This window comes from Cryptomeria japonica, chromosome 9 (genome assembly GCF_030272615.1).
Source record: "Cryptomeria japonica chromosome 9, Sugi_1.0, whole genome shotgun sequence".
NCBI lineage: Eukaryota > Viridiplantae > Streptophyta > Pinopsida > Cupressales > Cupressaceae > Cryptomeria > Cryptomeria japonica.
Genome location: NC_081413.1, coordinates 365,613,793 through 365,628,803, shown reverse-complemented (window position 1 = coordinate 365,628,803; position 15,011 = coordinate 365,613,793). Strand labels below are relative to the sequence as shown.

The 15,011-nt window shown below is 35.2% G+C and overlaps 1 protein-coding gene across 6 annotated transcripts in view; it reads right to left on the bottom strand.

Annotated features, from left to right (window-relative positions):
- Nucleotides 1-15,011, bottom strand: part of LOC131076830 (auxin-binding protein T85) — a 160,928-nt gene that overhangs the window by 14,528 nt on the left and 131,389 nt on the right. For all 6 annotated transcript variants that reach the window (XM_058014162.2, XM_058014165.2, XM_058014164.2 and 3 more), the window contains one exon: nucleotides 4,325-4,392. In XM_058014162.2, coding sequence (XP_057870145.2) covers nucleotides 4,325-4,392 — 68 coding nt within the window. The remainder of the gene's footprint in view (nucleotides 1-4,324; nucleotides 4,393-15,011) is intronic.

The window sequence follows — 15,011 nt, the reverse complement described above, 5'->3', positions numbered from 1 at the left end:
CCAAAACCAATCTTCTCCAAGAGGGTTTTCATCCTCAAGGAGGCTGAGATGAACCACGTCCCCAGAATCACAAGGGCTTTCAGACAAAGAGGTAATAAACTTCCACATAACAAATGAGCTCTCAACCCCCCTTTTATAAGCTTTTTGGGAAACTTTCCAAAAACTCCACTTTAAAATCACTTTATTAATATTAATAAACCTTATAACTCCAAAAAGTGACTTATTTTACTTTCAAAATATTGTTGACACTTAAAGTCACTTTTGAAACACTTAAGTGAAATTATTAAAATAATTTCTAACACTTTATGGAAACTTGTCAAGGTGTACTGTGTTACCCCCACTTTTGGTCAACCCAATTTTCCAGCTTCATCTCAAATCCAACATTGGGTCGATCAATGATGATCGTCTTTCAACTATCTTTGACCAAATGTATATATATGCATGGTTGATATGGTCACCTCATCCCCTTGACGCTTGGTCAAAATTCCGAAGCCAAATTCCTCCTTGGTCAAAAGTTATGATTGAATATCTGAAAGAGGCAAAAAGGAAGTGAATAAAATAAAATTAAAATTAAAAAAAATCACTTCTAAAAATTAAATCAAAAGTCATAAATGATTTGTGATTTTCAAAAAAAAAAAAAAAATACAAGTCATGACTTTCAAAAATGGAATTCATGTTGCAAGAAGAAAAATAAAAGTAGGGTAATTATTAAGCAATGTGAAAAATCAATTTCACAACTCACAACTAGGAGGTTGGGAGAATTGAAAATTAAATGCAAGAGGTTGTGAATCATAAAATATTAAAAATTGAACACAAATAGGTGAGTTTTGAAAACTCAATGCAAGGAGAATGTGAGTTTTAAAAACTCGTTGTAAAGAAGTTGTAAATTGTGAAAATCAAATGCAAAGGAGGCTGTGAGTTGTGAAAATCAAATGCAAAGCAGTTGTGGGTTGTGAAAACCAAATGCAAGGAAGTTGTTGGTTGTGAAAATTGGATGCAAAGGGGTTGTGAATCATGAAAATTGAACATAGAGAAGTTGTGAGTTGTGAAAATGAAATGCAAAGGAGGTTGAGAGTTGTGAGAATCAAATGCAAGGAGGTTGTGGTTGTGAAAATCAAATGCAAAGCAGTTGTGGGTTGTGAAAACCAAATGCAAGCAAGTTGTTAGTTGTGAAAACTAGATGCAAAGGGGTTGTGAATCATGAAAATCGAATGCAAAGTAGTTGTGGGTTGTGAAAACCAAATGCAACGAAGTTGTTGGTTGTGAAAATTGGATGCAAAGGGGTTGTTAATCATGAAAATTGAATGTAAAGAAGTAGTGAGTTGTGAAAACTAAATGCAAGGAGGTTGTGGATTGTGAAAAATAATTTCAAAAGTGAATGCGAGGAGTAAAATCTTGTTTGAAACTTATATATTGATTACGAAATGTGAAATACAATTTCACAACTCACAAATTGAATTTGTGAGTTTCAAAATTTGAAAACATAACCAATGTAGTTATGTTAACTACCGAAAAAGCCCAAATTCTTTAAAAAGAGATGTCAAGTTCTTGGCAAAAACAATTGGTCATTACCATAGCATGGATTTTCTCGAAGACCAAGTTGTTCATGATTACAAGAAGACAAATGCCACTTTGACAAGACCAATATCTTGTTCCCTCTTTGATGTAATGGGTTTTAAATTTCCTTTTCTTTAAAATGACTTATGTCATTTTTTGCGACTGAGATTAGGAAATGAGTCTTATTTATGCAAAAGTGATGGAAATCCTGACCAAGTAAATTTTTAATTCTTTAAAACCAATCTATTTTCAAAAAGGTAGTCACCAAGTAGTTACTAGGTAGTTACAAGGTAGTTATCTTGTGGAGCCTATAAATACAAGGCTATCTGTAATGCAAGAGGGGACTTTTGAAATGGGAAACTCTAGAGAATTTTGTGGAGAAACATTTTGAGAACTTTAATGTTCACACTTTGTACTTAAGGGTTTTTGAACTTGTACATTTTCAAAAGAATAATGAAAAATGCATTGAGTTCATATGTCTTGAATCTATTCACGAGTTATTATTACTAATTTCTCATAAGTTAAATTAGTAATCACTTTATGTATTGGTAGAATCCATTGGTTTTCAATTCAATGATCTACGTAATTGACTTGATGAAACACATCATTTCCTAGTGTCTTGACTTGTATGTGCTAGTATAGCCTATCTCTTCGTATGTTGAGGTTCATTGTACTTCTTTCATCATCATTTTATATCAAAACATATCTTATCATGAGAACCCCTTTGTAATCGTTATCATTTATGAAGTCCTATTTGGTATTTGTATGTCTTCTAGTAGGGTTTTTGTTTTCCATCCTCTTTTAGTTTTATTTTTTCTCCTTTATGTACTTCAAGGTTAAAAGTACATAGGAACTACAAATACCCCCATCATATGAGGGAGTCACCCCTCTCAAACGTAGACGAAGATTGTAGTTTTGCAACAGTTCATTGATTGTAACAAAGAAATGTGATGATATCTTGATGGAATTCCCATTCATACCATTTGTAATTTGCTGATTGTAAGTTGCAATGTATGGTTAGTTTGAAGTTTTGAACTTCATTACTCACAAGATTGATTGTGAGTGTTCACTTGAATTGTGCCAGTTTTGAGTATTTGAATGAATGTTCATGATATGAAAACCCTTCGTTATTCCTTAGAAGATTGCATTAGTTTTGTGTAGTTGTTCTTGCTTCACCACTTGCATGGTGAAGCAAAGCTTGATTATGGAGTTCGTCTATGAAAGGATCATCCTTTATTGTCATTGGTCTTAGGCTTAAACTAGATCCCTAAACCCTTCATCTCTTTTGTCTTTATTTTCTAAGTGAGTTAATTAGTCCCACACTCCAGCAGAGTTCAAGTAAAACGTAGGTCCCCTTGTGATTCCAACAAAATCACATTACAAACATTGAGTCTATCCCAAGCATTTAAGTTGTGCATTGTTCGCATTGTAAACCTTGGAGTCATCTCATTTGATCACGTTGTATAGCATATGAGGTTTCTTTGTTCAAGAGAGGATAGAATACCTTGGTATTTTATTTTGTGTTCAAGGTGCATAAAAAACACATCAACAATGTGGATTCTCATGTTACAAAGAAAAGAATTATCACAGAGAAGGATCCTTGTATTGAGGTCAAGCAAAAATCTTTGGAACACTTCTTCAAACCACCCTAACTTTGGGCTGGTCTTTTGTAAGGTTTTATGTTGCTTGTCTCTCATAGTTTCATATTTATTATTTGTTGTTGTCCGGTGTCTTGTTGGGCTTTATTTTTCTGCCTTTCTCTTAAAAGGTCAAGGTCCTTTCAAATCCTTGCTTACCTAATAAAAAACATTGAATTCTAGATTAACAATCACAAATATTGGGTGAATAGTAATTTCAGCAATATGCAAGCTCGACAATTACGACTGGAAATTGAAGTGCAAAATAGCAACTAATACTTTTTTATAAAACTATTGCATGAAAATAAATAAGAAGCTAACTACTACTTTAAAAATAAGTATTTTTTATAAAGCTATTGCATGAAAATAAATAAAAAGCTAACTACTTTAAAATAAATTGACACTTTTTTATAAAGCTATTGCATGAAAACAAATAAAAAGCTAACTACTAAAAAATATCTGATTACATGACATATAATTTTTATTACAAAATCTTATCCTCTAGTAGTAAAGCTAAAACCATGCAACCTAGAATTATGTTGTAGATTCAATTCATTACAAACTATGACATGCTGACATCTCTTGCATGGAGAAAGATCCAAATATATTTGACTAAATGCTATAAATAGCAGCTAAAATAGTGGAAAGCTAAAAATATCATAGGCTCCTCATGCTAAGAATAAAGAGTACTAAAATAGCAGAAGCTTAAGTCATTGATCTTGGTACTGGTTTGGGTTCGGGTAAGAGGGTTTGGTCAAAATTTATTTTGCAGTTGGGTTTGTTTTGGGTTTGTCCATACTAATGTGGGTTTACATAAATTTCCATCATAGTTCTAGATAGTGTACCATGTAATGATAACGGAACAAAGTATTTTTGCCATGTTGTGGTCTATAAGTTCTTTCTGTTTGTGATGAATCTAACTACAATGTGTGTGTATTATGGTATGAGTAAGATTTTAGAATCCTTAACTTTGAACAACACCCAAAGAAAAAATCTCAATCAATATTAGGATGATAAAGGACTCTTATGACAAGATAAATTGCAATATTATGTCTTTCAAGAATAAGAATGAGAGGCCATTCCATTTAGCTGGTAATTGTATGAAGCATTTTCACATATATAAAACTCACGCTTTGATAGGAGGGCGAGATATGATGACCAAAAGTTGCAAGTCTTCTTCTGGATGTGAATTCCATACCTGCAACCCAAGTACCAATACAAAAAAAAATCAATATTTATCACAACCATCATATAGTGACATAAATCAATCAATATATACTAAGAAAGAAAAAGAAAATATAAATTTATCCACAAATTTGGAAACTAAGAAACTCATAATATATGGTGAAATAACATGACAAGAACCACAATTTTTTTGACATTATCAAGATCTCTTGTAAGTTTTAATATGAGAACTAAGGGAACAAATGGCCATTTCAAAATGCTAAACGAGAATGTACTAGGTTAAGATTAAGAAGAATCTTAGGACATTAATTAAATTTAGGGCACACAAAGTACTTTATCCTTTAGAATAAACTTGAGAACTTTATGCTATGTTTCACTACATAACATGCTACACAGAGGAAGATAGTAAGTCAAATCTGTGTGACTTTGAAGATAGGAAATCATATTACTTAATACTTCTAATATTCACAATTTAAATATCCACTCAAAATGTATAAATTAAGAAAAACACTTGCTTTGTTTTGATGCAGGAGCATCCACGGTGGTAGGAGATTCAAATTTGAATTTGGCATACTCAACCTCAAATTTGGAATATTCCTTCTTGGGACATAGATTCTTGGAGTTGCAACTTGTGACAACTCACAAATTCACTCCTAAAAGATAGTTGTTCAAATGGACGCCCAAGAATGAGTGATTGAACAATTTCTATTTTGGGGTCTTGTTGAGTAGAGCTGTTATTCTTAGCATCTAGGTGGTTGGAGGTGACAAAGCATCCAAAAGATTTGAAGGTTATTTCTAAGTTTGGTAGATGCCTTTCCCTTGTTTGAGCGTGACATTTTGAGGGTTACCAAAATAGGTTATGATAACTATGTTGTTTAAAAGGCAAGTTGCAACATTCATTTTAGGATTTCCACTTTCAGATTTTTGGAAAGTTTAGGAGAAGAAGAAATTTGTCTTTGAAGAGATGGAAGATTTGAACATGGAGAAATATGATTATGGATTTTAGGCTTAAAATATGAAGCCATGTTGAATCTTGTTGCAAGTTGAAGGTTAAGAAGCCAATTTTTCAACACAATGTATGAGTGGAAGAAGTGTTTTGTCTTGTAATTTCTTCTAGTTATTGTGACTGATTTTATCAGTTTTTAATTTGATTTTGGAGTGTTATTTCAAGCCTATAAAGCTGCCATGCAATGTATTTATTGATTTACCATGTAATTTGTTCATTTCCTGAACATTTGGATAAGATTAATGAGAAGCAGTTTGCTGATTTTCTACATATGTATGTGGTTTGGGTTAAGAGAATACCCCATATTAGATTTTAAGTCAAATCAATAGTGATTTTCATGTGTGAATTTTTTAGGGTTTCCAATCCCTACATATGTGCAGACAAACATGCTGATGTGAGGTAGTTTCCACCAAAACCTGAGGGTTAGATTGTGTGAGAGATTTATTGCAAGTGTAGATGCAACTTGCAAGAACTTTTTAGAGGGTTTGAGGAGCCAAGGTTCACATGGTTATAAGCAAATTGTTGAAGGAGGCAATTTCCAATAATATTTGTGAATATTGTAAGTGGGTTTTGTAAACAGATTGCCGAATGTGAGACAGTTTACATATCTAAAATCTAAGGTTTTTAAAAAAAAATTGTGTTGATGAGTCTTTGTAAGGCCTTGAGTATGGAAAAGAGGAAGAGAGGATAAGAAGAAAATCTACATTAGTTTACGAGTCTAATGCAAGAGCATCCATGGTGGTAGGAAATTCAAAGTTGAATCTGGCATATTCAACCTCAAATTTAAAATATTCATTCTTGGGGCATAGATTCTTGGAGTTACAACTTGTGACAACTCACACATTTACTCCTAAAAGATAGTTATTTAAATGGCTGCCCAAGGATGAGTAATTGAACAATTTCTATTTTAGGGTTTTGTTGAGTGGAGTTAATGGTGGATTGTTATTCTTCACATGTAGTTGGGTGAAGGTGACAAAGCATCCAAAAGATTTGAAAGAAATTTATAAGTTTGGAAGATGTTTTTCCCTTGTTTGGGCATTGTTGGATGCTCCAATTGATTGTCCAAGAGAACTCTATGAACTCGCCAAGTTCAATGCTCAAGCCCTTGGATCAGTGGCCAACGAATAGAATCCAACCAAAGGTTGAAATCCTCTGCACTTCAATCTTTACATGACCTAGGTGGGTTTCCCTTACAATATCTATGATGTTAACCCTTTATACTCAAATATTGTGAAAATGCAAAATTATTTCTCATGAAAATATACCAAGGAAATGCATGATCTCATCAAAATTGGCTCAATTCCTAGATATCAGACATTTATCACTTTCGAGAACAATTTCTAATCTAACCTACTCCTAAAACAATCGATTTGATAATTGAAGTTGTTTTTGAACCACAAATGGACTTCACTCAGTCGGTGCCACTCCTAGGGTTACATAGTCAAATTACAATAAGTCAATGCATCTTCTAGCCAAAGAACTCAAATCAGAGGATCTTCACACAAATGCATTGCATTAGTGCATCTTGGACATGGAACTACAAAATTCTTGTTTAAATCCACATCATACATTCCAATTTACTATGAATTGTTTAAAGCATTCAATTCTTTCCTTGAAAGAAAGCCATAAACAAGACACACATCATAGGAAATACTACAAAGATGAATGCAGAAGACCCTTTATATTTGTATTCATATAAATTGTGAATGCACATTAAGGAGACGATTCTATAATCCTTTATTCTCTAATGCTCAAAAGCTTGATTTGATTTATAGTGTCAATTTTGGTCATTGACTTGGCCATTGGCAGAGTTGTTATTTTTGGTTAGTCAATGATTTCTTAATTTAATGATTTTCTTGGCAACATAAGGTGTTTTGAATTATATATTTTAGAAAAATGTTAAAATATAAATTTGAATTTAATATTGAACTAACGTTATTTATTTTAATAATGTTACATTAATAAAATATTAAAATGAATTTATTGGCAACCTAGGGAGACAAGGTGAATTTAAAAATTAAATTAAAAAGTTGCACAACCCTAATTAGGACATTGGGCTTGAAGTTATAAAAAGGTGTTTTGAAGCTTATTTGACAAGTTGAAGATTATTATATTTTCTTTGTGGGAATCCTTGGGGTTTGAGGATTGTTGTTTCATCCTTTTGAAGGACGGAAACCCTTCTAAAGAAGAGTAGTTGCGGTGGTGAGGGATCCACCCTGGTTGTTGATGCTAGGAGATTTGCTTGGAGTCTTAGCTTGGGCATGATTGCAAGTTTCAAAGTTTAATATTTTGGTATTGCAAGTTCCATCAGGTTTGCAATTTTGGTTATGTGAATTTTTCTTCACTTGTGTGCCTGTGTGCTTCATTGAAGAATATTTAATGATTGGTGAAGTTGAGATCAGATGCCATTCTCTTAGAAATTGTGGGCAAATATTAATTCATGGTTTTGGCATTTAAAGTAAAAGGCAAAATAAGAGGGATCAAGGTGTGAGATAAATTGTGGGAAGTTGGAAGATTTAAACTCAATGCTAGAAGACAAAGTAAGAAAGAAGACAAATCTAAGGAAATTGTGGTACTCTTTGGGGTTGCTAGCTTTGGTAAGGAAATTTAAATAAGAAAGCATTAGTGGCCAAGACAGGTCTACAGGTAGAGGACTTAGAGGGCTTCAATATTGTAGTAGCAAATGGTTTTACCATGACTTGTACCACACGAGTTCCTTAATTGAGCATTGCATTAGACAACTATACCTTCACCAATGTCTTCTATGGAGTTGACATTGGATATACTACTGCTATTTTGGGTTTCCAATGGTTACACTCATTAGGGAAGTATTCTCAAAACTTCCAAACCATGTATATGAAATTCAAAGTTGATGGTAAGAAGTGATCCTAAGAGGTATATTGAGTGGTGCACCAAGGATTGTGACGACTAAGAGGATGGAGAGTATCTTCAAACATTTTGATGTTGCTTGGGCATCCCAGTGTTTGATTTCTTCTAAAACTCTTCCTGATGGTGATGAGAAGTATCATGCTGATATCCAATCCATGTTGAATAAGCACAGTTTGGTTTTTAGTGTCTTTCTTCCTGTGAGACCCCTTGAGATGGATTTTGAGCATTTTATTGAGCTTGAGGAGGGCTCTAAGCCTGTTATTACTACTCCTTACTAGGATTTGAAGAAATTCCAAGAAGAAATCGAGAAAACAATTAAGGAGTTACCGGATATGGGACACTTTAGACCTAGCTCAATTCCTTTCACTTCTTAAAATATGGGACCATGCGAATGTGCATTCACTATCATGCACTTCTTTAAAAGACCATCAAAAATAGATATCCGGTTCCCAAGATTGATGAGCATTTGGATGGGTTGTACGATGTAGTTTATTTTTTGAAAAAATTATCTTCATTCTAGATACTATTAGAATAGAGTTCGAGGGTTAGACATTCATAAAACAACATTCAGATGCAAAGACAACCACTATAAGTTCCTTGTCAAGCAATTTAGTTTGACCAAAGCTCCCGCTAACTTTTAATTTTACATGAACCACATCTTCAACAAGTAGTTGCAGACTCATTTACAACAAGACTTGGGAGGTTCATGTTAGGCATCTTGATGAGGTGTTGGGCATCATGGATGAGTCCTCGTTTTCCAAATTCTGCAAGTGTGATTTTAGGTTCACAAAGATACTTTATTTGGGGCATGTGATCAATGAGGATGGAGTGAAGGTCCATTAGGAGAATATTCAAGCCATTTGGGATTGGCCACCATTGGAGAAATTGACGAAATTGAGGGGATTCGTCGACCGTTGTAGTTATTACAAGAGGTTTGTGAAGGGGTTTTCTCAACTTGGTGCACCTCTTACAAATCTCACTAAGAAGGGAGATTTCAAATGGATGAAACAGGCTCAACGCACATTTGATAGACTCAAGGAGATAATGAGCACCTGTCTTGTTTTGGCATTACCTAATTTCTCTCATCCTTTTGTTTTGGAATGTAATACTTTAGGTAAGGGGATTGGAGCAATGCTTAAGCATAATAAGCATCTCATTGCCTATGAGAGTAGGAAGCTTATCATACAAAGAGATTGTATTCCATCTACGATAAGGATATGTTTGCCATCATGCATTTACTGACAAAATTTAGGTAGTATTTGGTAGGTTGTAATGTCTCCATTTTCAGGTGAATATAACTTACTTTAGATTGTCCAAAAAGATACATTAAAAGACAAATTTAATTAATTATTTGAAATGACTAAGGCCAAGATAATTTATATTTGAATAATAAATCACTTTTTGGAGACATAAGGTTAAATTAAATCATAAGTGTTTTAATTCATCCCTTCCGGAAGTTTCACAAGAAAGATATGAAAGAGGGCTTGGGGTCTCATTTTTAATATACAAAAGATTGAGAACTTGTTATTTCTCTACAAAGATTTCTAGTTTGAGCTTGAGGCCAAACTTAGCTAGTGGAATGAAAACCCCAAAGGTCTGAAGCTGAGGATGGAAACCCTTGTGCTTTGCTAGAGCGGTTCCATACAGGGATTGTCAAGGAGTTGATGTTGATTATAACGGGGATGAAAAACCTCATTCATGGTGCATTTTGGAGGCAAATGCAATCAAAGTTCACATTCATGCAAAAGAGGTAAGTTTTGGACACTAATATTGAATATCATTTATGTTGAGCGATTTAATATTGATGCTAGATAATCTTGTGGAGTCATGTGTCTTCTTAAATCTATGTGCTGGTTGATATTTTTCTATAATACTAGGTATTGCATCATGTTTGGTTAACTGGTAAGAAGACAAAAAAGGGTGATGAATAACAAAGAGTCTGTGAAGATTATTTGGTGTTTAATAAACTAGCAAGTCATGGTGTTTATATTGGGGTAGTGACTAAGTTGGAAAGCTCATCATTGCCAAACAGTGGTCATTGTGGAAATATAAGTTACAGCTGTGTGCATGAACCAAGAGAAGGACAAGATTTGGTCAAAGACAAAATAAGGGGAATCATGGATAATTTTTACTAGAGGTGCTGTCAATGAAGGAATCGTGGCCTATATACTTACAGTAGATTTCAAATATTGAAATCTTTTGACAAAAGTGTGGTTTGTGAAAGTGTTACAAGACTCGGGCTCGGCAAGCTGATTTTTGACTCAGCACCCGGACTTGGCAAAAGCTTGGCCAAGACTCGACAAATTGAAAAACCCAAGAAATTCAAAGATTTTTAAGGATTTTAAATTTGTTTCATGCATTCTTTAATAAATAAACCTTAAAGAAACAATAATCTCATCAAATAGAAGCTACTTTGAACACACACAAGTTTACATTGATCACATAAGTATAAATGCAAATTTTAGTTAAACTAAATAATACATTATAAATATAAATAGTGTCAAATGTCTACAAGATTCATGGAATATGAAATCCAGGGCATCAAAAGTTCAAAACATATATAAAAATAAAAGCTAGAGCCTAGAAGTCTAAGGCTCAGAGGAGCTAATATCAATGGCCACTCAACCCCACAACCCTCCTACGTGTGCATCTAAGATAGGTGTTGGATAGTTCTGCAGCCATCATATCTGCCTATGTCTCAGGCTCAACCTCAGTGACATCCACATCTTCATTTACATCATCCTCGGGGTCCTCCAATGGGTCTCCTCGTGCTCTAGCCTCCTCTACCATTGCTACTGTCTCAGCCTCTCGATCCACCTATTCAACCCATTCCAAGTCTTCATCATTGAACAAGATCACCAACCTCAATGTTTCACTCTACCTATGGATCAACCTCCTCTAAAGTGAGAGGAGATGTGTCAGTGCCCAAGATCTATCTATGATGGAGGCGAAGGTTGTAATGAACATACATAAGATCATTCAACCTTTGCACTACCAACCTGTTGCGCATTTTGGAGTGAATATGCTCAAACATGCTCCAATTGCACTCACATCCTGAAGAACTCCATGGTTGGCTCAAGATACAAACTGCAATCCACTGTAGATTTGGCACCTTATTACCAAACATCTCCCACCATGCATCTAAAAAAAGATAAAATAAAAATTGTTTCTCTTCTATAGCTTTGAGTTTATGATAATGGTAATAGAATCATAGATAGAAAAGTTTAAGATTAAAATTTTAAACTATGCCTTGAATAGATTTTTACCTAGCATCATTTCTATCTGGTTTTGCTTGCATATGTCTCGTGAAAAGAAGTCTCCTTGTGCATTCCTAAATACCTCTATCTCACGGACTATGTGTGCTCCAACAAATGAACCGGGTGACATTTGTTGTACAACTTCGTAAAGCCCACTCCACACCTTGTCACCGGCCTTGAAATCTGGGCGAAATTGGAAAGTCAGATTAAGGTAGTAGGCAGCTGCATGTATAGGCCTGTGAAGCAGATTGTGCCATCATCGATCAATGACCTCCCATATGGAACTGAACTTAGCTCGATTCCCTGAATAAATAGCTCTACTGGCCTCCTTCACCCTATCCATGCCATCATAAATGTAGCCCATTGTGGGCTTCTCTCCATCAGCAACTCGTAGGAGAACAACAAGAGGCTTTATGAACTGTGATCATTGTGAAAATTCAAACATTAAGCTTTAAGTTTTAAGTTTTACATAAACAAGTGTGAACAAAAATAAGGAAATGTGTAATATCCCCAACAATTTTTCAATTTGTTTCTAGTTACAATCACAACAAGAACCCGTTAAGGTTAGGAAATCAAGATACAATAATGCTGAAGTTGTAACCCTTCCACTTTCTGATCACCAAGTGCCCAATATGGGAAGGTGAGAGCACACGGTATTGACGGGATTGTTAGCTTCAAATAACTAGAAATAATACAATGCTCGGGCGGCAAGCCAGCCCCTTCCACTTTTCAGCAGGATATGGAGAATATTGAAGATCACTTGGCGGTGAACCAGCCAAGGATAATACAAGAAACTGAAGAACAATCACTCTACCGCTTATGCAGAGGGAGGACTAGAAATGAAATTTACTATCAACTCCACCGCTTATTCAGCAGGAGGACAACATTACAAAATATTCAAAATAGGCAGCTAAGCCAACCTCTTCCACTTACGCAGTGGGGCTACAAGCAATAATCCAAAAGATAGTTGTTAGTACTACTAACTAGCTTTACAATGCACATTATGGATTATCAATACATGAAATATCACTATCCCAAAGATAGGCAGCATACCCAGCCTCTTACACTTATGCAGTGGGACTAACAAATAACATAACTTTGCTGTTAGTACTACTAACCAGCATTACAAATCATATAGAATGAAGAATCAAGTGCTGATAACAAGTCCAACAGCTGCAACAATAATAGATAATCACTCCCAAACCAACTTAGACTACTCACACCGAAAAGCTCTTCTAACACACTATGAAATTCTAAAAATCAATAACATGCACAGAAAACACGCAGACCAGCAAGCTACGGACACCCGAAAATGCTCATAACTTCTCCAAATTAACTCCGAATGACACAAAAACGGAAGCAAATGAAAGTTATGACTAAGGCGATGCAACCAGAGACTCAAACCTGCATCGCGAACACCACAAACAGCCAACACGCAACCCAAGGCAGCCAAGAGATGGTAGGGCCCGGCTGGAAAGTTCGATTTGCTGCCAAAAATCAAAAACACCAAATGAAAGGCCAAGGTGGAAGAATGATCGCCCTCCAGATACGCTTCCAACGAGCTATTACCCAGAATAATCAATTGCACAGGCAGGGAGATACGATCGAATCTTCGCTTCAGCCACACCAAAAACCAGCAACACTGAAATCCACACCACACTAAAAATCTGAAAATGCACACTAAAATCGAACTGCACATTCAAAAGATCCAATCATAGCTAGGAGTGATGTCTCACACTCGAAGTCTATCAAGAGCCCTAGGAGGTATTCACCCTCGAAGATTGTCTGGAGTTAATCCGACAGCATAACAGTGTAAATTGTCTGAGATACCAAATGGGAAGCCCAACACTCTCATTTATAGATTTTGAGGGCTCAAATTCAAATTCACATTCCCTCCAAATGAACGCCAAATCCAAATGCACATTCACTTCACATTATTTTGAAATTACATTTCATTTCTCCTTTCTCCAAATCGACCTTCTCATAGGAGCAAATATTCTTTATAAAAATGACAATAAAATCATAATGTGGCATCCAAGGTAGATAAGTGAAATATATTATAAAATTAACTTATTTCTCCATAAGGTGTCCATCTTGCCATATTAATATTTCACTTTATAAAGTATTTTTCCTCAACAATAAATCACCCAATATATAATTAAGGAAATGACTTATATATCAATATAACTTAAGCAATCCCTTTTAAATAAATCGTCCAACCTTTGCCTTAAGTTATAATTTAACTTAAAACACCATTTTTTATCAAATACTGAACCTGCCAAAACAAGCTCCAAGGATATGGGGAAACAAGCTAAGAGAATTGCCCTACTAGAAATAGTCACTGAACTGAGCTGAGGAACCCTTGCAAAGAATAGCACCAAAAAATGAGGGAAGACCAACTGCTCAAACTGACCTGCCGGAAATAGCCATCTGAACAAGCCTGCTGACATCCTGCTAAAAATAGTACTTACTAAAAATAGCATACTGCTAAAAATAGTAAGTGTTTCCAAAGTGATTTTAACCACATTCTGAGCAGCTGTCGCATTTACTAAAAATAGTAAGTCCAGAAAAAGTAACCCGATGTAGATTCGTGTCGAACCATCCTGAAGCTCTCTGAAAACCCAGAAGGAATCCAAAATCCAAATTGTCAAACTCCCACATACACCCCCTGAAAACACCAAAGAATCCTCCTAGAAAATAGGAAACCGTAATTTATGCTCCTGACTAGCCTACGGGCCTCTGAAATAGGCTAACGGCCAGCTGAACTAATCACTGCGGAGAAGGGGACATTACAGATTATGACAAGGAGATGAAGGTATACTTTGATCTTGACATGGAAGAGGACCATTGGATAGAGTAGGAAGGGTGTTTGACTCTTCATTTCGGATAGGATCATTTGAAAAGGTGGAAGAGGCATCATGATCTTGTTTAGGAAGGATGCTTTGCTCTTGAGATGGAAGGGGATCATCTTGGAAGAAATGGAAAGGTATAATGGGATCATCATGGGATTCTAGGGAGGTAAGATCCTTTTCAACCATTGGATGGGATGGCCCTTGAGATAGCCCTTGAGATAGCCCTTGAGGGTCACCATGAAAAATTTCATCATTAGGTTCTTATTTGAGGGATATGATATGGATTGTTGTTGAGAAGCCTTAGGAGATGGAGGCATGATGGAAGAGATGGAGGCTACATGTGGGCCATTGCTAGACACGAGTTCATAATTTTGATCATGCTTGGTAATGACATCTAGTTTCTCCTTAGGTGATTTTTTAGAATCTTCAATTTCAATAACACCATCATCAAGGAGGTCTTGAATTTTATGTTTTAATTCCATGCACATTGAAGTCTTATGTTTGTTATGCCTATGATATGCACAGTAATTACTCAAAATTTCACATCCCCATGTGGTCTTTTTAGGCAATATGATAAGATTGTGCTTAAGAAGCTCTTCCAAAGCTGACTCAATAGGTTGCCCCAAAG